At 37.1% G+C, this 14,798-nt stretch overlaps 4 protein-coding genes and 1 long non-coding RNA gene across 7 annotated transcripts; 2 read left to right on the forward strand and 3 right to left on the reverse strand.

Moving 5' to 3' along the window:
• Window positions 1-194: 194 nt before the first annotated feature.
• LOC114751277 (probable ribonuclease P/MRP protein subunit POP5) lies at window positions 195-3,372 on the reverse strand. 3 transcript variants are annotated; one of them, XM_028939932.1, is made up of 5 exons: window positions 3,146-3,372; window positions 1,786-2,015; window positions 1,027-1,262; window positions 779-916; window positions 195-643 (listed from the first exon to the last, which is right to left on the reverse strand). In XM_028939932.1, the coding sequence occupies exons 3-5, from the start codon at window positions 1,202-1,204 to the stop codon at window positions 495-497; spliced, it is 465 nt and encodes a 154-aa protein (XP_028795765.1). In that variant the 5' UTR covers window positions 1,205-1,262; window positions 1,786-2,015; window positions 3,146-3,372; the 3' UTR covers window positions 195-494. The 3 variants fall into 3 exon arrangements, with proteins under 3 accessions (XP_028795765.1, XP_028795766.1, XP_028795764.1); XM_028939933.1 differs by lacking the exon at window positions 1,786-2,015; XM_028939931.1 differs by lacking the exon at window positions 3,146-3,372 and having other exon boundaries at window positions 1,786-2,047.
• Window positions 3,373-3,932: 560 nt separating this feature from the next.
• LOC114751281 (uncharacterized) lies at window positions 3,933-6,654 on the forward strand. The gene is made up of 2 exons (XM_028939936.1): window positions 3,933-4,120; window positions 4,810-6,654. The coding sequence occupies exon 2, from the start codon at window positions 4,876-4,878 to the stop codon at window positions 5,314-5,316; it is 441 nt and encodes a 146-aa protein (XP_028795769.1). The 5' UTR covers window positions 3,933-4,120; window positions 4,810-4,875; the 3' UTR covers window positions 5,317-6,654.
• A 2,627-nt stretch (window positions 6,655-9,281) lies between these two features.
• Window positions 9,282-10,993, forward strand: LOC114751279 (thaumatin-like protein 1). Its single transcript, XM_028939935.1, has 3 exons — window positions 9,282-9,768; window positions 10,393-10,669; window positions 10,742-10,993. Exons 1-3 carry the CDS (start codon window positions 9,282-9,284, stop codon window positions 10,884-10,886), a joined length of 909 nt encoding a protein of 302 aa, XP_028795768.1. The 3' UTR covers window positions 10,887-10,993.
• Window positions 10,994-11,165: 172 nt separating this feature from the next.
• LOC114751282 (DNA-binding protein BIN4-like) lies at window positions 11,166-12,688 on the reverse strand. Its single transcript, XM_028939937.1, has 5 exons — window positions 12,676-12,688; window positions 12,445-12,470; window positions 11,830-11,905; window positions 11,609-11,742; window positions 11,166-11,493 (listed from the first exon to the last, which is right to left on the reverse strand). Exons 3-5 carry the CDS (start codon window positions 11,891-11,893, stop codon window positions 11,389-11,391), a joined length of 303 nt encoding a protein of 100 aa, XP_028795770.1. The 5' UTR covers window positions 11,894-11,905; window positions 12,445-12,470; window positions 12,676-12,688; the 3' UTR covers window positions 11,166-11,388.
• An 18-nt stretch (window positions 12,689-12,706) lies between these two features.
• Window positions 12,707-13,742, reverse strand: LOC114751283 (uncharacterized). The gene is made up of 3 exons (XR_003740730.1): window positions 13,682-13,742; window positions 13,098-13,215; window positions 12,707-12,720 (listed from the first exon to the last, which is right to left on the reverse strand). It is a non-coding gene; the product is annotated as an uncharacterized LOC114751283 (long non-coding RNA).
• Between the last annotated feature and the right edge of the window lie 1,056 nt (window positions 13,743-14,798).

The following is a 14,798-nucleotide window of genomic DNA, read 5'->3' on the forward strand; positions in this document are numbered from 1 at the left end:
TAAATTCAGCTATATAAATCATCCTCCGTCAACAATTAAATCTTCAAATAAATTGATAATAAAAAGAAACCTCCCTATCGATTAATGACCTTCAAACATATTCAAGCCACTTTAACAACTTTCTTAACAAGTCGGATGACACTGGCTTGTCACATTCACGTGATGGGACAATAGGTTCATATGGCGATGGGATCTTCCGCTGGCAACGAATCTTTGAGTAAATATCATTAAAGGGGAAAAAATCAATAGACTTCAATTTCCAGTTTTGAAAATTCAAGACACAGTTTGCAAGTAACTTGCTCTAAAGGAGATTTTTTTGCATTTTTCTCTCCGAGAATTTTTTCCACTCATGCAAGTCAAAACTAAAATGTAAATGCAGGGAACTGTACACTTGTAAACATCTAAAAACCAGCCTTGTAAATCCTATATTCTGAATGAGCAGGCAAAATTTCAGATCAAACATCAACTATCTTAAGAGGTAGGTGGCCAAGTATTCAATGCTCCAGTACTTTGATCTTTTCAAGATAATTATGCATGCGCTGGGTATCATCAGTCGAGAGACGATCTCCCACCATAAGTTTGAATTGCTCAAACTTCAATTCCTCACACTTCAAGGCAGCAGTTCTACAAGCCTTTATACTCCCTGAAGCAAAAGTCATCACGTCATGTCAGGTAGTCTTCTGTACAGGAAATCAGCAATAGGAGTAATTACAGAGGTGGATGGAAACTTCAGTCATCACATATTATTTTGTCAAACTTGACTAGAATGCCTACTTACCAGACAGGTCCAACATGTTAAAAGTCACTGGGTAGTTCCCAATACTTCTGACCATTGTAATAGCAGACCAAACCTTTTGATATTCCTCTCTTGAGACTCTAATGATGCATGTATTGGTGATTGGATTGACATACTTGACTACAAAAAACAAGAAATATACTCATCATTTCAAAAAATAACGCGCTAAATATACAGACAGAAGGCAAATCTGATAAGAACCAAAAATAAAGAAATGATTTGTTACTAACCCATGAATGATCCCACGGACGAGGCCAAACCACACTCCCCAAAGTTTAGCAGGATGCTTTCTTTTATTGCTTTAGACACATTAAACTGGGTAATTATAATACAATCATTACCCACATGGTCTCTGTTAGGATTCAAAAAGACCTCCATTACCATGTACCTATTCTTAAATCCCACCATGATCGCCCTTTACCTGGCTTTATCTGCTGTAGAACACTCACTCGGGCAGATCCGTTCCCTGTAAACATCGATCGCAAGGATCAAGCAACTTAAATGTTACTAAATGCATATCGAAAAAGTTATTCCAGATCTGATAAACCAAAAAATCATAGTGAAAATCAAACGGAAATGGGAATTCACACAATATCATTCGTTAATTGCTGATTGAAAATCGATTCTCTCTCGCCAAATTATCACATATTTACAGCTTAGTCACTCCAACAAATGAAAAGAACTCATAGCTTGACATCAGAAAGGTGTTTTCTTCTTCTTTTTTTTTTTTTTGGGGGGGGGGTCCGGACCATTTCTATGTTAAAAAGATCTAACATTTAGAAGGAAATCTTACCAATAAATATACCAAAAAATTTACAATATGATAAGGATACCAGCAAGTAATTCACAGAATTTAGAACAGAGACTCCAAAATTCTTTTGGTTTATATGTACTTCGACAAAGAGGAAAGGATTCTGTGGACAGCATATGAATATTTGTCCATCCTATAGTAAATGCATACAATTTAAGTGCCCAGAGTTACTTTGTACCCTATATCCCCGACTCCACAGATATTAATTCCACGAGAAGAACCCAAGCAGGGGAAGAAAATCCCCCAAACAAGAGAAGAATCCTGAGTCTTGAGAGAATCGCGGTCCTCGCGCCAATCGTAACTGCGATGCTGGAGTTTTCCACGAGCACCGGGAAGAGCGCGGCGGGACCGCCGTTGATCAGTTTAGGGTTCACAATTAGGCAAAACCCCTAGGCCACGTTTGGTATCCTAGAGAGGACTTAGCGGAATTGGAACAGAAAGGGCATGTTTGTATTGAGGGGAGGGTAGGGAAGGGAAGGAGGGTATTTAATGATCCCTTGTTTAATTTAAAGAGGGGAAGAAAGAGATAGTAATAATCAATTTACTATTTTATCCTCACATATTAGATTATATTTTTTATTGATATATTATATAAATTAATTTAGATCTTAATTTAAATTATATAATGTAATAAAAATTCAATCTTATCATGTTAACATGTGTATTAAAAAATTGGTACGGTAATTTTTTATTATAATTAATATAATATATTTAAAATAATCAAATTAACAAAAAAAATAAAATTTTATTTTTTTAAACTATTCTTTTTTTTTCAGTTTTAAAATATATTTAATAAATAATATATTTATAAAAAACAATTAATTTTATAATATTATAATTTTTTATTTAAATAATTTTTTATAATATATTTTTTAATTATAATAATTTATATTTTTTATTTTTTACTTAGGATAATATATTTTTATTTAAAATAAATATTATAATAATATATTTTATAGGTAATAGTGAAATATTAAAAATATTATAAGAGTATAATAGTTTAAAATTTTAACTCCCTTTCAAAAACTCCCCATTTGAAGGAGAGCTAAAATGGGAGGAGCGAGGGAACATTTTGACTTCCCTCCCCTCTAAAATTTTTAACCAAATGAGAGGAGGGACTCATCCCTCCCCTCCCTTCCAACCAAACAACTAAAAGGAATAAGAATTGGAATAGAAAAGAAAATAGAATTGGGTCACGAATAATAATAACATCGAAGGACTAAAGTACCCTTCATAAACCCTTTTTTGTTTTTTTATAAAAAGGACTCAGTTCTCCGACATCGAAAACCACCCCATCACCCCAGATCAGCACCGGTGAGGCAGAAACAACTTGGCATAAATCATAATTAGATCTACAACAAGAACAAAAGCAAAAAATCTAGAGCAAGAAGAAAAGCAAAAATCGAACGGCAAAGTACAGATCCACAGCAAACTTCATATCCAGATAGAAACCGAAAGCAAATATCCACAATCAGAAGAAAAGTAGGAAAGGCAAAGTTCAGACAGTGAAGAAGATGACTGAGGAGGAAAAATCGTACGCGACGGAATGAGACGAAAGGAGAGCTGTAATAGTGAGTGAAAACAAGGGCAGCGATGGCAATATACTTGGAATCAGCACAATTTCTGGGTATTTTGGTCTTGCGAATCCGTCTCCGTCTCTTTTGAGCCAATTCCTAGCTTACCAAAACACAGCCGCCAGAAAATAAGATCCTATTAGAATAGATGGGCCGATTTCGGGTTGTAGGCTCAGTCCAGTAATTCGGACGGCGGAAATAGAAGGAAGCTCCAAAGACCAATGAAGATTAAATCAGGACCCAAAATAAAAAAAGGCCGGATGAAGATAAGGCGCAGGGGCTATAGAGTCAAAGGCATTAGTAATGGAGCTCGATGATGCCGCTTCTAATTACACGTGTCAAGTGATGATGCGGCGATAAGGTCTACGCGGCTCACCCTGTTTATCTCTGGCATCATTGAATCGTTAAAAAAGTGGGAAAGCTGGCGGAGACGGAGAGCGAAAGGACCGTTAGAGACACGTGACAAGCAAGGTACAAAAACATGTTTTTATATTTATTAAAACAAAAAATAAAAAGGTAGGGATGGTCAGAAACTCCGTTACGATCGTTGGATCCGTGAGTTTATCCAAAATTATAGGTGAAGTGGCCACCTGACCCAAAACATGACTTCGTGAAATTACGGTTCGCCCCACATTTGACTGAAATTTCACATGAATTTCATTTGCATTTCGCTTGGTCTCCGGGGACGTCAACCCCATTATGGATTTGTAGTCACACCCGCTGCTGTAGCGCCCTCTTTTCTATAAATACCAAGGCCGTTGCGCTCGTTTGCTTGTTTAATTTTGTGTTAGCGAAGGTGATGCAGAGAGAGTGAGTACGGGAGAGGAGAGAGAAATCAGTTTTGTATCTTTTTGGTGGTTCTTTCTCATTTTGTAGGTATTAGGTACGGAGTAACGGAGGCAAGGAGGCAGACTCGGCAGCTTGACTTTGTTGAAGAGCGTGAGTTATCTACCTTCATTTTATCTTCTGGCGTTGGTTGGTTCTTTGTTGTCGTTCCTAAACTCTCCTGCTTTTCCCGCGCGTATGTGATGTGGTGGTGAAATTGTTAGGTTCGCCTGAGAGCGCGATGATCCTTTTGATGTTTTTGTTTCTTCGGTTGTTTTATGGAGATTATCGATGCGAAACTGTAATTGAAAAAAAGGTTCGGGTTAGGTTTTGTGTGTAATAAACCTCTAAGGTGGTTATTAATAGGTAATTATTGTCGGAGCTCGTGTCAATTGTGCCATCTGCTGCCATCTTGGAATTGGAATTAAACGGCTGAGGCCTAGATCTGTCCCATGTGGTCGTTTGTTTGCTCGAGGAATAAACGTTACCTTTTTTATGATCCTGGAGACTGTCTTAAGTCGGTACGAGTGGTCCGGTGAACATGTATTTGAAGGCCTCAATTCTTTGACCTTGTTTCTCGCTATCTATGGCTGATACATTCAAGGATTAAAATCTACTTAATGACTGGGTCTTTCATGTAACAGATAGCGGACAGTGTTGTTTCTTACCGTAATTACAACTAGAGTGCCAAAAGTTTTCTGAATAAAAATATTATATTAATTTCGACCCCTCTCTCTCTCTAGAGGCAAGAAGATCAATTTCTGTTGAGTTTAACTGAATTCTCTGTTGTGATGGGCCTGCAGACAATTCAGGCAAGGCCTTGAAATCGGAGTGTTAGAATCTTAGAAGTTGCTGTTTCAACAGAAGGAATGGAGGTATATGGCAAATCTATGGTTGCAGGTCCTGCAAATGTTATTTATCTGTCAAGTATTTTGGGTCGAGATGGTCCCATTCCTGGTCACAAATGCGACTGGAAATGTGAAAACGAACATGTTTGTGGAAACATGTATCGCTGCAAGCTAACAGGGCTGACTCACATATGTGATAAAAACTGCAATCAGAGAATTTTGTATGATAACCATAGCTCTCTTTGCCGAGCAAGTGGTAAAATTTTCCCTCTTACACCAACAGAGGAACAAGCAGTGAGAGGTGTCAGAAGAAAGCTCGATGCGGACAATTCACCCTCTGACAGCTGTGGTGGTTTTAAGCGTAGACGGGATGCACAAATTCATCCTTCTCCTTTTGAGAGATCTTTCTCTGCTGTCAGTCCTATCTGCAGCCAAGTTGGAGATGGCATGGATATGAGCTAGATTTTTATCATATAACTCAAAAAGACTCTAATAATTTCTTGTCCTTTTGGACATTTTTCCTTTTTCTATTGGACTAGTTACAGAACTTGATCAATTGTGGACTACTTATTGCTGGACCTTACGTGTCCCTCTGTTGTAGGAACTCCTTATATTTCTAGTATTTATGTAATAGTTCTTGAAATAGCTTGACTGTTCGATGGTGAGTTTATGGAACTTAAATAGACATCAGTCTCTTGCTAACCTTATTGAGAAGCAGACTGCTGTAGCGAGCTACAACTGCATGATGTATTCTGGCCTTTATGATGCTTGATAATGATTATGGACCACAGTATTGTACTATATATTAGCAATCTGTAACCCTTTTCTGGTTTGCTCTGAAGTTTATATCGATAGTTAATCTGTTATAGCAGGGATAATCCGATTGTAGTATTTATGTACTAGTAATTTGTACCTTACTGTTAGGATTTGTATTCTTTCACCTCTTCTGTTTCCCTGAGTTAGATTAAACTAACAGGTGACCACTGTCAATGTTGTCACTTCCTGACTGATCTCTTTATTCAGGGTTTGTTGGTAACCTTTACTTCTGTAAGCTCAGGTTCTCTCTGGTTCTTCATATGAACAAGATCTTTGCCATGTTATCTGGTGAAAGGTTTAGTAGTTCAGCTTTGCAGCTGTATTGATTATCGCTCTATAGCTCATTCTCTCCGTGATTTGATTGATAACTAGCTGTCTGAGGTTAATGTAACTTGTGCAGGTTTTGAAGCAGAAGCTACCAAGGAGCCTTGAAAACATTTTGTTTGCAATACTGAATAAATTTGTGAAGTCAATATGCTGTGCTAGATGATGAAGTGATACGTGTCTTGTTTGTTCAATGCAGGATGCCTCTGCTGCAGAGTGGAGAAGATGATGGATGCGGATCTGGAAACAATTTCCAAGAGTGAAGCTAATCTGACGTGATGTTAGAAGAGTTGGAATTGACAATCCTGATGCTGCTTATAAGATTATGGTGATTACCAAAACTGGATTCTGAAAGCCGAAAAAGGCAGGTTGATGAAACTTCGGAACACAAGATCTCATTGATATATTCCACTATACGCCGCTTCAGACGGTGGCATTGAGCTGATGGCAAGGAGAGTGGCTGCGACTGCAAGTGCAATTCTTGTAATTACCATAGGTCTATCAAAGCTTGCCCGTTATTTCTACTGCTGAGAAGATGCAGAGTTTGGATTCTCGTATTCTTGCCTTAGATCTGTAACTATTAAGTTTAATTTACATGACAACCAGCGTTCGGCTTTTGGAGGTGATATTAGTGACTATCCTTTGGCCTCTCTCTATTAATTCCATCGTTTCCATTGCTAGGAAGATGTGAGCTTGTACACGGTATGCTGTTCTTAATTCTTGAGATTATGTCTAGTCTCAACTTTTAACATTCACTAATAGTCTCAAGTGATTGTAAGAATCTTCAAAATTCATCGTTCTTTGCAAACTGGTGCGTTTTGATGTAACTTTGGCTCTACTATGCTGTGTTTGAATGAGATGGAGGAAAAAAATTGGAAGGAAGACAGATGGAGAAAATAAAATTCTCAGAGTTTGGATGAGTTTGGATAAACTGGAGGAAAACAGAGAAAAAAGAAATTTAACTAGGACTGCGACCACAATAACAACTATAATACTATGTAGAGGAGGTATGGCCTGTGGGGCTGATGCCTATGGGACAATTTTAGGAAGGTATATTTTCCCTCTAAAATCTGCCATTTTAAAGTTATGAGATAGAAAAGTTTGAGAAGGATAAGAAATGGAGGGAGAAGAGGAAAAGGAAAGGCAATGAGCGTTTCTGAGATCTATTCACTATTCGCATATACCTCGAAAGTGATGCGCCCTTTTTTTTGACCTGAAAACCTCCAAATTGATCCACCGGAAAGCGCTTGTTTAGCGTGAAGGGCGGGCCATCACTACTGGGATTTTTCCCCAGAAACAGGAAAAGATGTTATATTAGTGCGCGGCAGTGTTTAATTAATAATAAAATTAACCATGATTGATTCCCTTAGTAATTGGTTAGTCCTTAAATTCATCACGATGACGTGGTCCGTAACATCTGTTCGGAGATAGTCTTGGAAAATATTTTTTAGAACAATCTTATTAAGAGATTTCATCATTATAATTTAAGCATCCTAATTTTTATTTCTTGAGCTTCTAGAAATATTCTCCTTTTATTTTTGGATAACAAGCCTCATCTCTTAGCATTAGATCCTTAAATTCTTAAAGCAATTTTTAAAGTAGCCTTTCTAGAAAAAATATTCGCATTACGTGCTCGTTTTTTTAGTTAAAAATATGCACTCTTCTCTTCAAAATTAATATGTCCATTAATAACGACCATCTAGTATGTAAAAGATCGGTTTCACCATATAGTAGTACATCTTAAGCAACATTTTTTAAGGTTAAAATACAGATAAGCCCCTTCAACTTTAACTCTTTTATAAATAGCCTCCCTCACTTTTAAAAGTTTAAAAATAACACCCTCAACTCTTGTACTTTAACACTTAACACATTGCCGTTAAAGTGTATGTTAAATCTAATTGAATGAATGTCATGTTAGATTGTTTAAAATTATTATGACAATGACACATAATTTTTATTTTTTAATTAATTTATTCCAATCAAAACTCAATTCTACTGAAAGGCATTTTTGTGACTACTAATAACAATTCCTAGTCTGGCTCTTTCAACCTCTCCCACCTCGCAAGTCTCCCCATTGCACCGTTTTATTCATTTTCTATTCCTTATTTCAAAAATCATCTTCATCACATGGCTCTTAAATCTGGATTTTTTTCTGAAATTTTTTTAGGAGATTATCATGTGATGGAATCACATGCTTGTTGCCCCCAGTCAAAACATATTATTAGAAAGAATTATTTTGAAAAACCCAATCGTACGGAGTATTAAACTATAAAATCCGACTTATTCTGCATCTATAACAACTTTCTATTAATTTCTTAGGTTTTAGATAATCTCCTAAAAAATTCGTCGAAAGGGGTAGCAGCATTAATCCAAAGCTTTCAATCCCTTTTAGAGAAATTGACGTCGCAGGAAAGTGTGAATATTTTGTGCGCATCTGCGCGACGGCTAACACAGCTTATGAGTAAGACTGAGAGCAAGACAATCAGATTGGGCGAGACAAAGAACTGAAACTGTTATTGATATAATTACAAAGATGTCACTCTGGTAATTATGAGTTTTGAGTTGGAATAAATTAATCAAACAATAAAAATTACATTTTATGAGCCTAATAATTTTAAATAATCTGATATGGCATTCATTCCATTAGATTTAACCAACATTTTAACAGCAAGATGTTAAATGTAAAAATATAAGAATTAAGGATGTTATTTTTAAACTTTTAAAGATAAGAGACGCAGGTTACAAAAGAGCTAAAGTTGAAGGGGATTATTTGTATTTTGGTCTCTCTCTCTTTTTTTTTTAATACTTGTTGCTTACAAGATATAATAACTGTCAAGTTTACATTTTAAAATATAAAATAAGCAATTATAATTTTCAACATAAAAATATGGAAATAAAATCTTAAAATCAAGCTTTTATCTAAAAATGATATTATTTAATAATAATTTAATCATTTTTACCAATAAAATATTCATGTATTTCAAAATAATTGTATAAAAATATCTGAGATCCCGACGCCGTCCTTTGGAGCGAAGTCACGAGTCACGAGTCTAAAACATGGATTTCCCAATTTGTACCATATCTCATGCAACAGCAAAAGCAAAGAATTGCTTTTTGAAGAGAAAATTTACAATAAAAGGAATGCTAAACCCATAAAAGGAGTTTTGCTCGCGCCTCAGATTTTCAGAAAAGCGACTTCACGCTTTGGTTTTGTAATGCATAATGCATTACACACACACAAAGATATATCAAGCTCGCATCACAAATAGATCGGTCGATCATCAAAAATGGCGTTCTGCAGGAAGCTCCCCACTTTGCTCCTCCTTCTCTTCACATTCTCAACTTGTTCTAACTGCATCACATTCACCATCACCAACAACTGCAGCACTACCATATGGCCGGCCACGCTGTCGGGTTCAGGGTCGGCGGAGCTGTCGCCAACGGGGTTCCGGCTGGAGTCGGGGGGAAGTGTGAAACTGACGAGCGGGCCGAAATGGTCGGGGAGGATATGGGGAAGGACTGGGTGCAAGTTTGATGGGAAGGGAAACGGAAAGTGTGAAACAGGTGATTGCGGGGGGAAGCTGGAATGTGAAGGGAGCGGAGCAGCTCCTCCGGCGTCGTTGTTTGAGATAACACTCGGTGGCGGCACTGACCAAGACTTCTATGATGTCAGCCTCGTCGATGGCTACAATCTTCCAATGCTTGCTGTCCCAGCAGGCGTCTATGGTGCCTCCGCCTGTAATTCCACTGGTTGTATTTCTAATATCAACACAGGTAATATAATAACAATCTGCGTTATATCACATGAGAGTTTGACCTCCAAAGTTTGGCTACTCCCGACTTCAACCGTTCTATATATCATATCTAACTCCTTCCCATATTTTATGCCAGTAGAAACTAGACTGTTTATGCGTTTTAATTCAGTGCTCGTCGTGATGATTCATGCTCATCGTCGTCTAAATTTAATTTGAATATATTTATGTGTTTTTTAAAAAATAACAATTCAAGAATTATTCTTATCTAGAAATTGCATCTTTAAGCTACAAAATATTAAAAAATAGAAGCTAGAACAAAACAAGATAATATATCTGAACAGCTAATTTTAACGCGAAGAATATGCTCATTTTCAATTATGAGCATGAAATCCATTTAGCCCAGCTTAATAATTAAAGCGTGTAAGATAATGATCTCGAAGGCGAAATTGAGGTGCGAGGAGGTTGGGTTATATTAAGAATCAACCGCTTTCATTGAAATCAAATGTCCAATTTATAAACATAAAAGACAAATCTTGATTTAGAAGTAAGTGTTTGATCCAGCTGTGTGATAGTTGAAGATGAGATTCGAGTGTTGAACTTGAGGGCGAAACTGGAATGATGAATTATGGATGCATATATACAGGTTGCCCTAAAGAACTCCAAGTGACGAGTGGGAACGGGAAGCAAGGAAGCGGGGGCGTGGTGGGGTGCAGGAGCGCTTGCGAGGCATTTGGATCGGACCAGTACTGTTGCAGCGGACAATATGCCAACCCAACCACATGCCATCCCTCCCATTACTCAACCATCTTCAAGAAGGCCTGTCCCAGAGCTTACAGCTACGCTTACGACGACACCACCAGCACTTTCACCTGCAGAGCTTACGGTTATCACATCATTTTCTGCCCCTCCTCCGCCTCCAGGTGCTACTTTCTCCCTCTAAAACTGTAATGAACTCTTAAGCCCCAATACTAACATATGGCATCACCGTTCAGGATTAGAAAGCCAACTAATAAACGCAATGGAACGGCTCAGCAGGCTGGTTCCTCGAGTGCTCTCTTCCCCTATTCATGCCCATTCTCCCTGTGTGTTGCCGCTCTTACTTTCTGGACTTCTATAGCAACATGGTCTTCACTATGAATGAAACCATATAATACTCTCTCGGATGGGGATGGTGATCAGTTGAGTATGATTCTTGGAGAACTATGCGTGCATTCCGAATCATAAATTACTCTTCCGTTGCTTCAGTGGACTGCCAGATGCTTAAGAGCACATAGCCGCAACACCAGTCTATACACTCATCTCGAGCGAAGTAGTAATGTAGAAAGAAATACACTAAAACTTGTCATTTCTAACGTGACCGGAATGTAAGGATTATTCTCCCACACATTCTCTCTTCCACAACCTGTTCTGCATAAATTTAATGAACAATAGCCGCCTAATTTGAATCAAAGATGATAATATTTATTTTTCAAAGATAACAATATTTATTGAAAACCAAACAAACAATGTTATTCTGGAATATAGACTCAAACAGAAATATCTTAAGAATGGCCTGCTTAGAACGCTAATGGCAGATCTTCTATATTTTCAACTCCATCTGTCGTCAACACTTGAATGGCGCATACAAATTGTGAAACACTCATCTTTTGGTCTTCGCTTTCTTGGAGCCTTGAGCTTTTTTCCTTATTTTCTTTGGTGCAGGTGGTTTTCCGCCTGCACTCCTACCTCTTTTCTTTGCATTACCCTGCATCCAATTTTTTTTGAAACAATTAAGGACGCCCGCACCATGTCAAATAGCATGAAGAAGCTCTACGTTCATGAAGGACAAATCTAAAACACAAAGTACTGTAGCAACTTACTGATGTTTTGTCAGTCTTCCCGCTTGCTTTTTTGTCGGTTTGTTCCTCATCCCGCTCATTTTGATCAGTTTGGTTTGCTTTCGGTAACTTGTCAGCTTCCTCATCCGAATCAAAGGAGAAACCATCCAGTGTCCCTGCCCATACACAATAATTCAGTCAGAGCCTAAGAGGACACCAAATACATATAAAATCTCTATTTAGTTGTTGAAAGACCAGCCAACCTTCAACCATAGTTTCTGCTTCATACACATTGGATTGCGGTTTCAGCTGTATGAAGTCATTCATGATCGCCTCTATCTGATGAAGAAATATATGAATAAATTACTCCTCCAGTCGTTAATATAAAAACTAATTTGATTAAATTAAGGAAGTTAGGTAAATTAATTAATTATAAAAAATAACATGTTTTTCCTAAAACACCACAATCATCTTCTTTAAATCCTCCCTCTTTTTCCTACTTTTTATGATTGAGGAAGTATCAATAAAGGTAATTTAGGAAAAATTGATAAATGTGATAAATAAGTCTCATATTTAGGACCAAAATTAACTCAACAATTAAGTCCTATATTAAGAACCAGAAGAGTAGTAAAGATGTATTCTTCCTAGTGTCACTATACTCACTACAAAAGGGTAACAATGGGGAAAAAGGCAACAATGAAATGCTTACTGAGGTTAGACAATAAAGTTAAAAAGTCAAGACATAAACCCTCAAGACGAATGGGTATAAATCGTTATTTGATGATACGGTTTTTTCTTTTTTTCTTTTTTTTTTTTTTTGTGGGGTGAAGACGGTCACCAAGGTAGCACACAAGGGAATAAGTAGATGACAAACGGACCTTTGCCTCTGACTGCCGAAGCTAACCTGAAGAAAGAACAAACTCGTATCATAAGGCAAAAGCAATATTTATATTTCAAATATCAAGCGATTTAACATCCAGAATTCCAGATTGTTAAAGTTACGTAGCCTTTATTCTAATAAAAAAAGCTCAGGAGGCCATATTTTTTTGGGCCAACAAGAAGGTGATGGTTTCAAAGGAAGAAAATCCCATCCAAGATCAATTACATACAACACAAACGTCCTGGAAGGAATTATTGCTGTTTGTATATTGTCCCTGCAACAATATGTAAAATTTGTACTATCAGATAAAGTAATCCTTTAGAAAATAAAAGAACTATATCACTAAGAAGGTCGGATATAGAATTTTAATGGGCAGAACAGCAGATTACAAAGGTAATTAACTCAGAAAAGAAGTATACACATATATCTATGAAGAATAAAACTCAACAAGTAAAAAATTAGATATCATCAGTAAGTCTCAGATATTCTCAGGAATTAATAATACTGACATGTTCATTCATTTCTAGAAAACCCAGTACGTCGCTATAACTTAGCTTACTGAAAAACCGGCTACAACGTGCAAGGAATCCACACGTCTTTCTACAGGCATAATAATAAATCGTCAGTCAGAAAATATATCCAGTAAAGTACCTTTTAAGTCAAAGTACACTTCCTGATCCCCAGAAGGAGAATCTGAAATCATTATTCTGCCAACAGCACCCATGTCACCACTTAGATCTATAGAGTCACCTTCACATTCAATAAGTGCCTGCCAAACAGAGGAGCACTTTGTAAAGAACCTGTTTTCCTTCTAGTGAATGAGGAAGATAAGTGCAATACCTATTTTCACCATGCACAGAAGTTCCATGAAAAGCTAAAGCACATCACATGATGGATCAACAAACAGCAAATACTACCATCCCTAATTATAACCGGTATTACCCACTAATTCCCAAAACATTCTTTTATTGTCAATAAGCTGTGAAATCTTTATTGATAATTTGATTAACCTAATGATATGAATCATGAAAGATCAAACTCTATATATATAATCCACAGCAAGCCACAGTATTCACAAGTCATTAATAGCTTAACTCATTTCTCAAATTCTATGCAACACATAGAAAAACATGTTTAGTTACTTTTAAAAGCATACCAAAAAGACGTAGAATATGGCCCTTATAGAATTGAATACAGAGAAGAGGATAAGCCATAATATAATGTGGCTGCCAAACCTTTGTACGCTGAACTTTCTCAGAAAGCATCAAAGGCAGCCCTGAAGAGACCTGCGAATCACAAATAGCCAGCAAAAGTGCAAAACTCAGAATGCCAGACTGGATAGATAATCCCCATGCCTTCAAATTATTTATACATTGAAGCCAAGGGCACATCAGGAATTTATTTCTAGTATCCAGTATAATCTCGACCATTCTTACATAGTTTCAACATGTTTTTCAGAAGTCCTTCCTCTTTAACTTCAGCATCTTCACACACTCCCTGTTCCAATTTCAGATAGATAACATGCAAAAGACAATAAGCAAATCCCTAACTCAAGTACACGTGCTTGAAAATGGAGACATCTGTTGCATTTAGTAATTATTCTGAAGCAACTCCATTGTTCATACCTTTCCCTTTTCCCCTGCCTTTTGTGCCCTTCGCATTAAGTAGTGTATGATCTTGGTGTATTTGCTTCTGTGGAAGCTTTCCTTTTGATTCCTTCTTTGATGGAGACTTTCCATCTTTGCCAAGAACTTCATCCCCACATTTTTCTTCACGTTGGAATTCAAATTTTGGTGCGCATAAGTTTCTTGCTCATTGCTGTGATCTTCCCTTTTTGGACTATGATCACCTGACTCGGAATCAGATGACAGTGCCCAGACTGAATGAATAGATACCTTAAGAAAGAAATAATTAAATACCATTAGCAAATGGCGACCACACAGCCACAGAATAGTTTGTTTGGAAAACATCCATTTGCCTTTTTCCCTTGCAGAAGGCAGCAAGTCGGCTACTATTGGGATATATAATTTTCTATCTCATGAATAGACAATGAATCACAATAAAAATCGTTTCAGGAGCAGAATCCTGCACGTATACGAACAAGATTCTTACATTAGGCTTGATATGCTTGTCATCGTTTTGTTCGTTCGAAGCCTTCCTTTTCTTCCTATCTCCTGGATCATAATAGAAGGACGTCAATGAAAGTTCACTAAAAGATCGAATTGAGAATTTGCCCATCTATTGCCATTGATATTATGCATATGCTCCTGTTTTAAGTTTACACTTTTTTATTGAGCTTTAAATGGCTCAACACAAATCCTAGACCCGATTTACACATTCATCTTGTCAGAC

This window comes from Neltuma alba, unplaced genomic scaffold (genome assembly GCF_004799145.2).
Source record: "Neltuma alba isolate B1F8T4 unplaced genomic scaffold, ASM479914v2 tig00006859_pilon, whole genome shotgun sequence".
NCBI lineage: Eukaryota > Viridiplantae > Streptophyta > Magnoliopsida > Fabales > Fabaceae > Neltuma > Neltuma alba.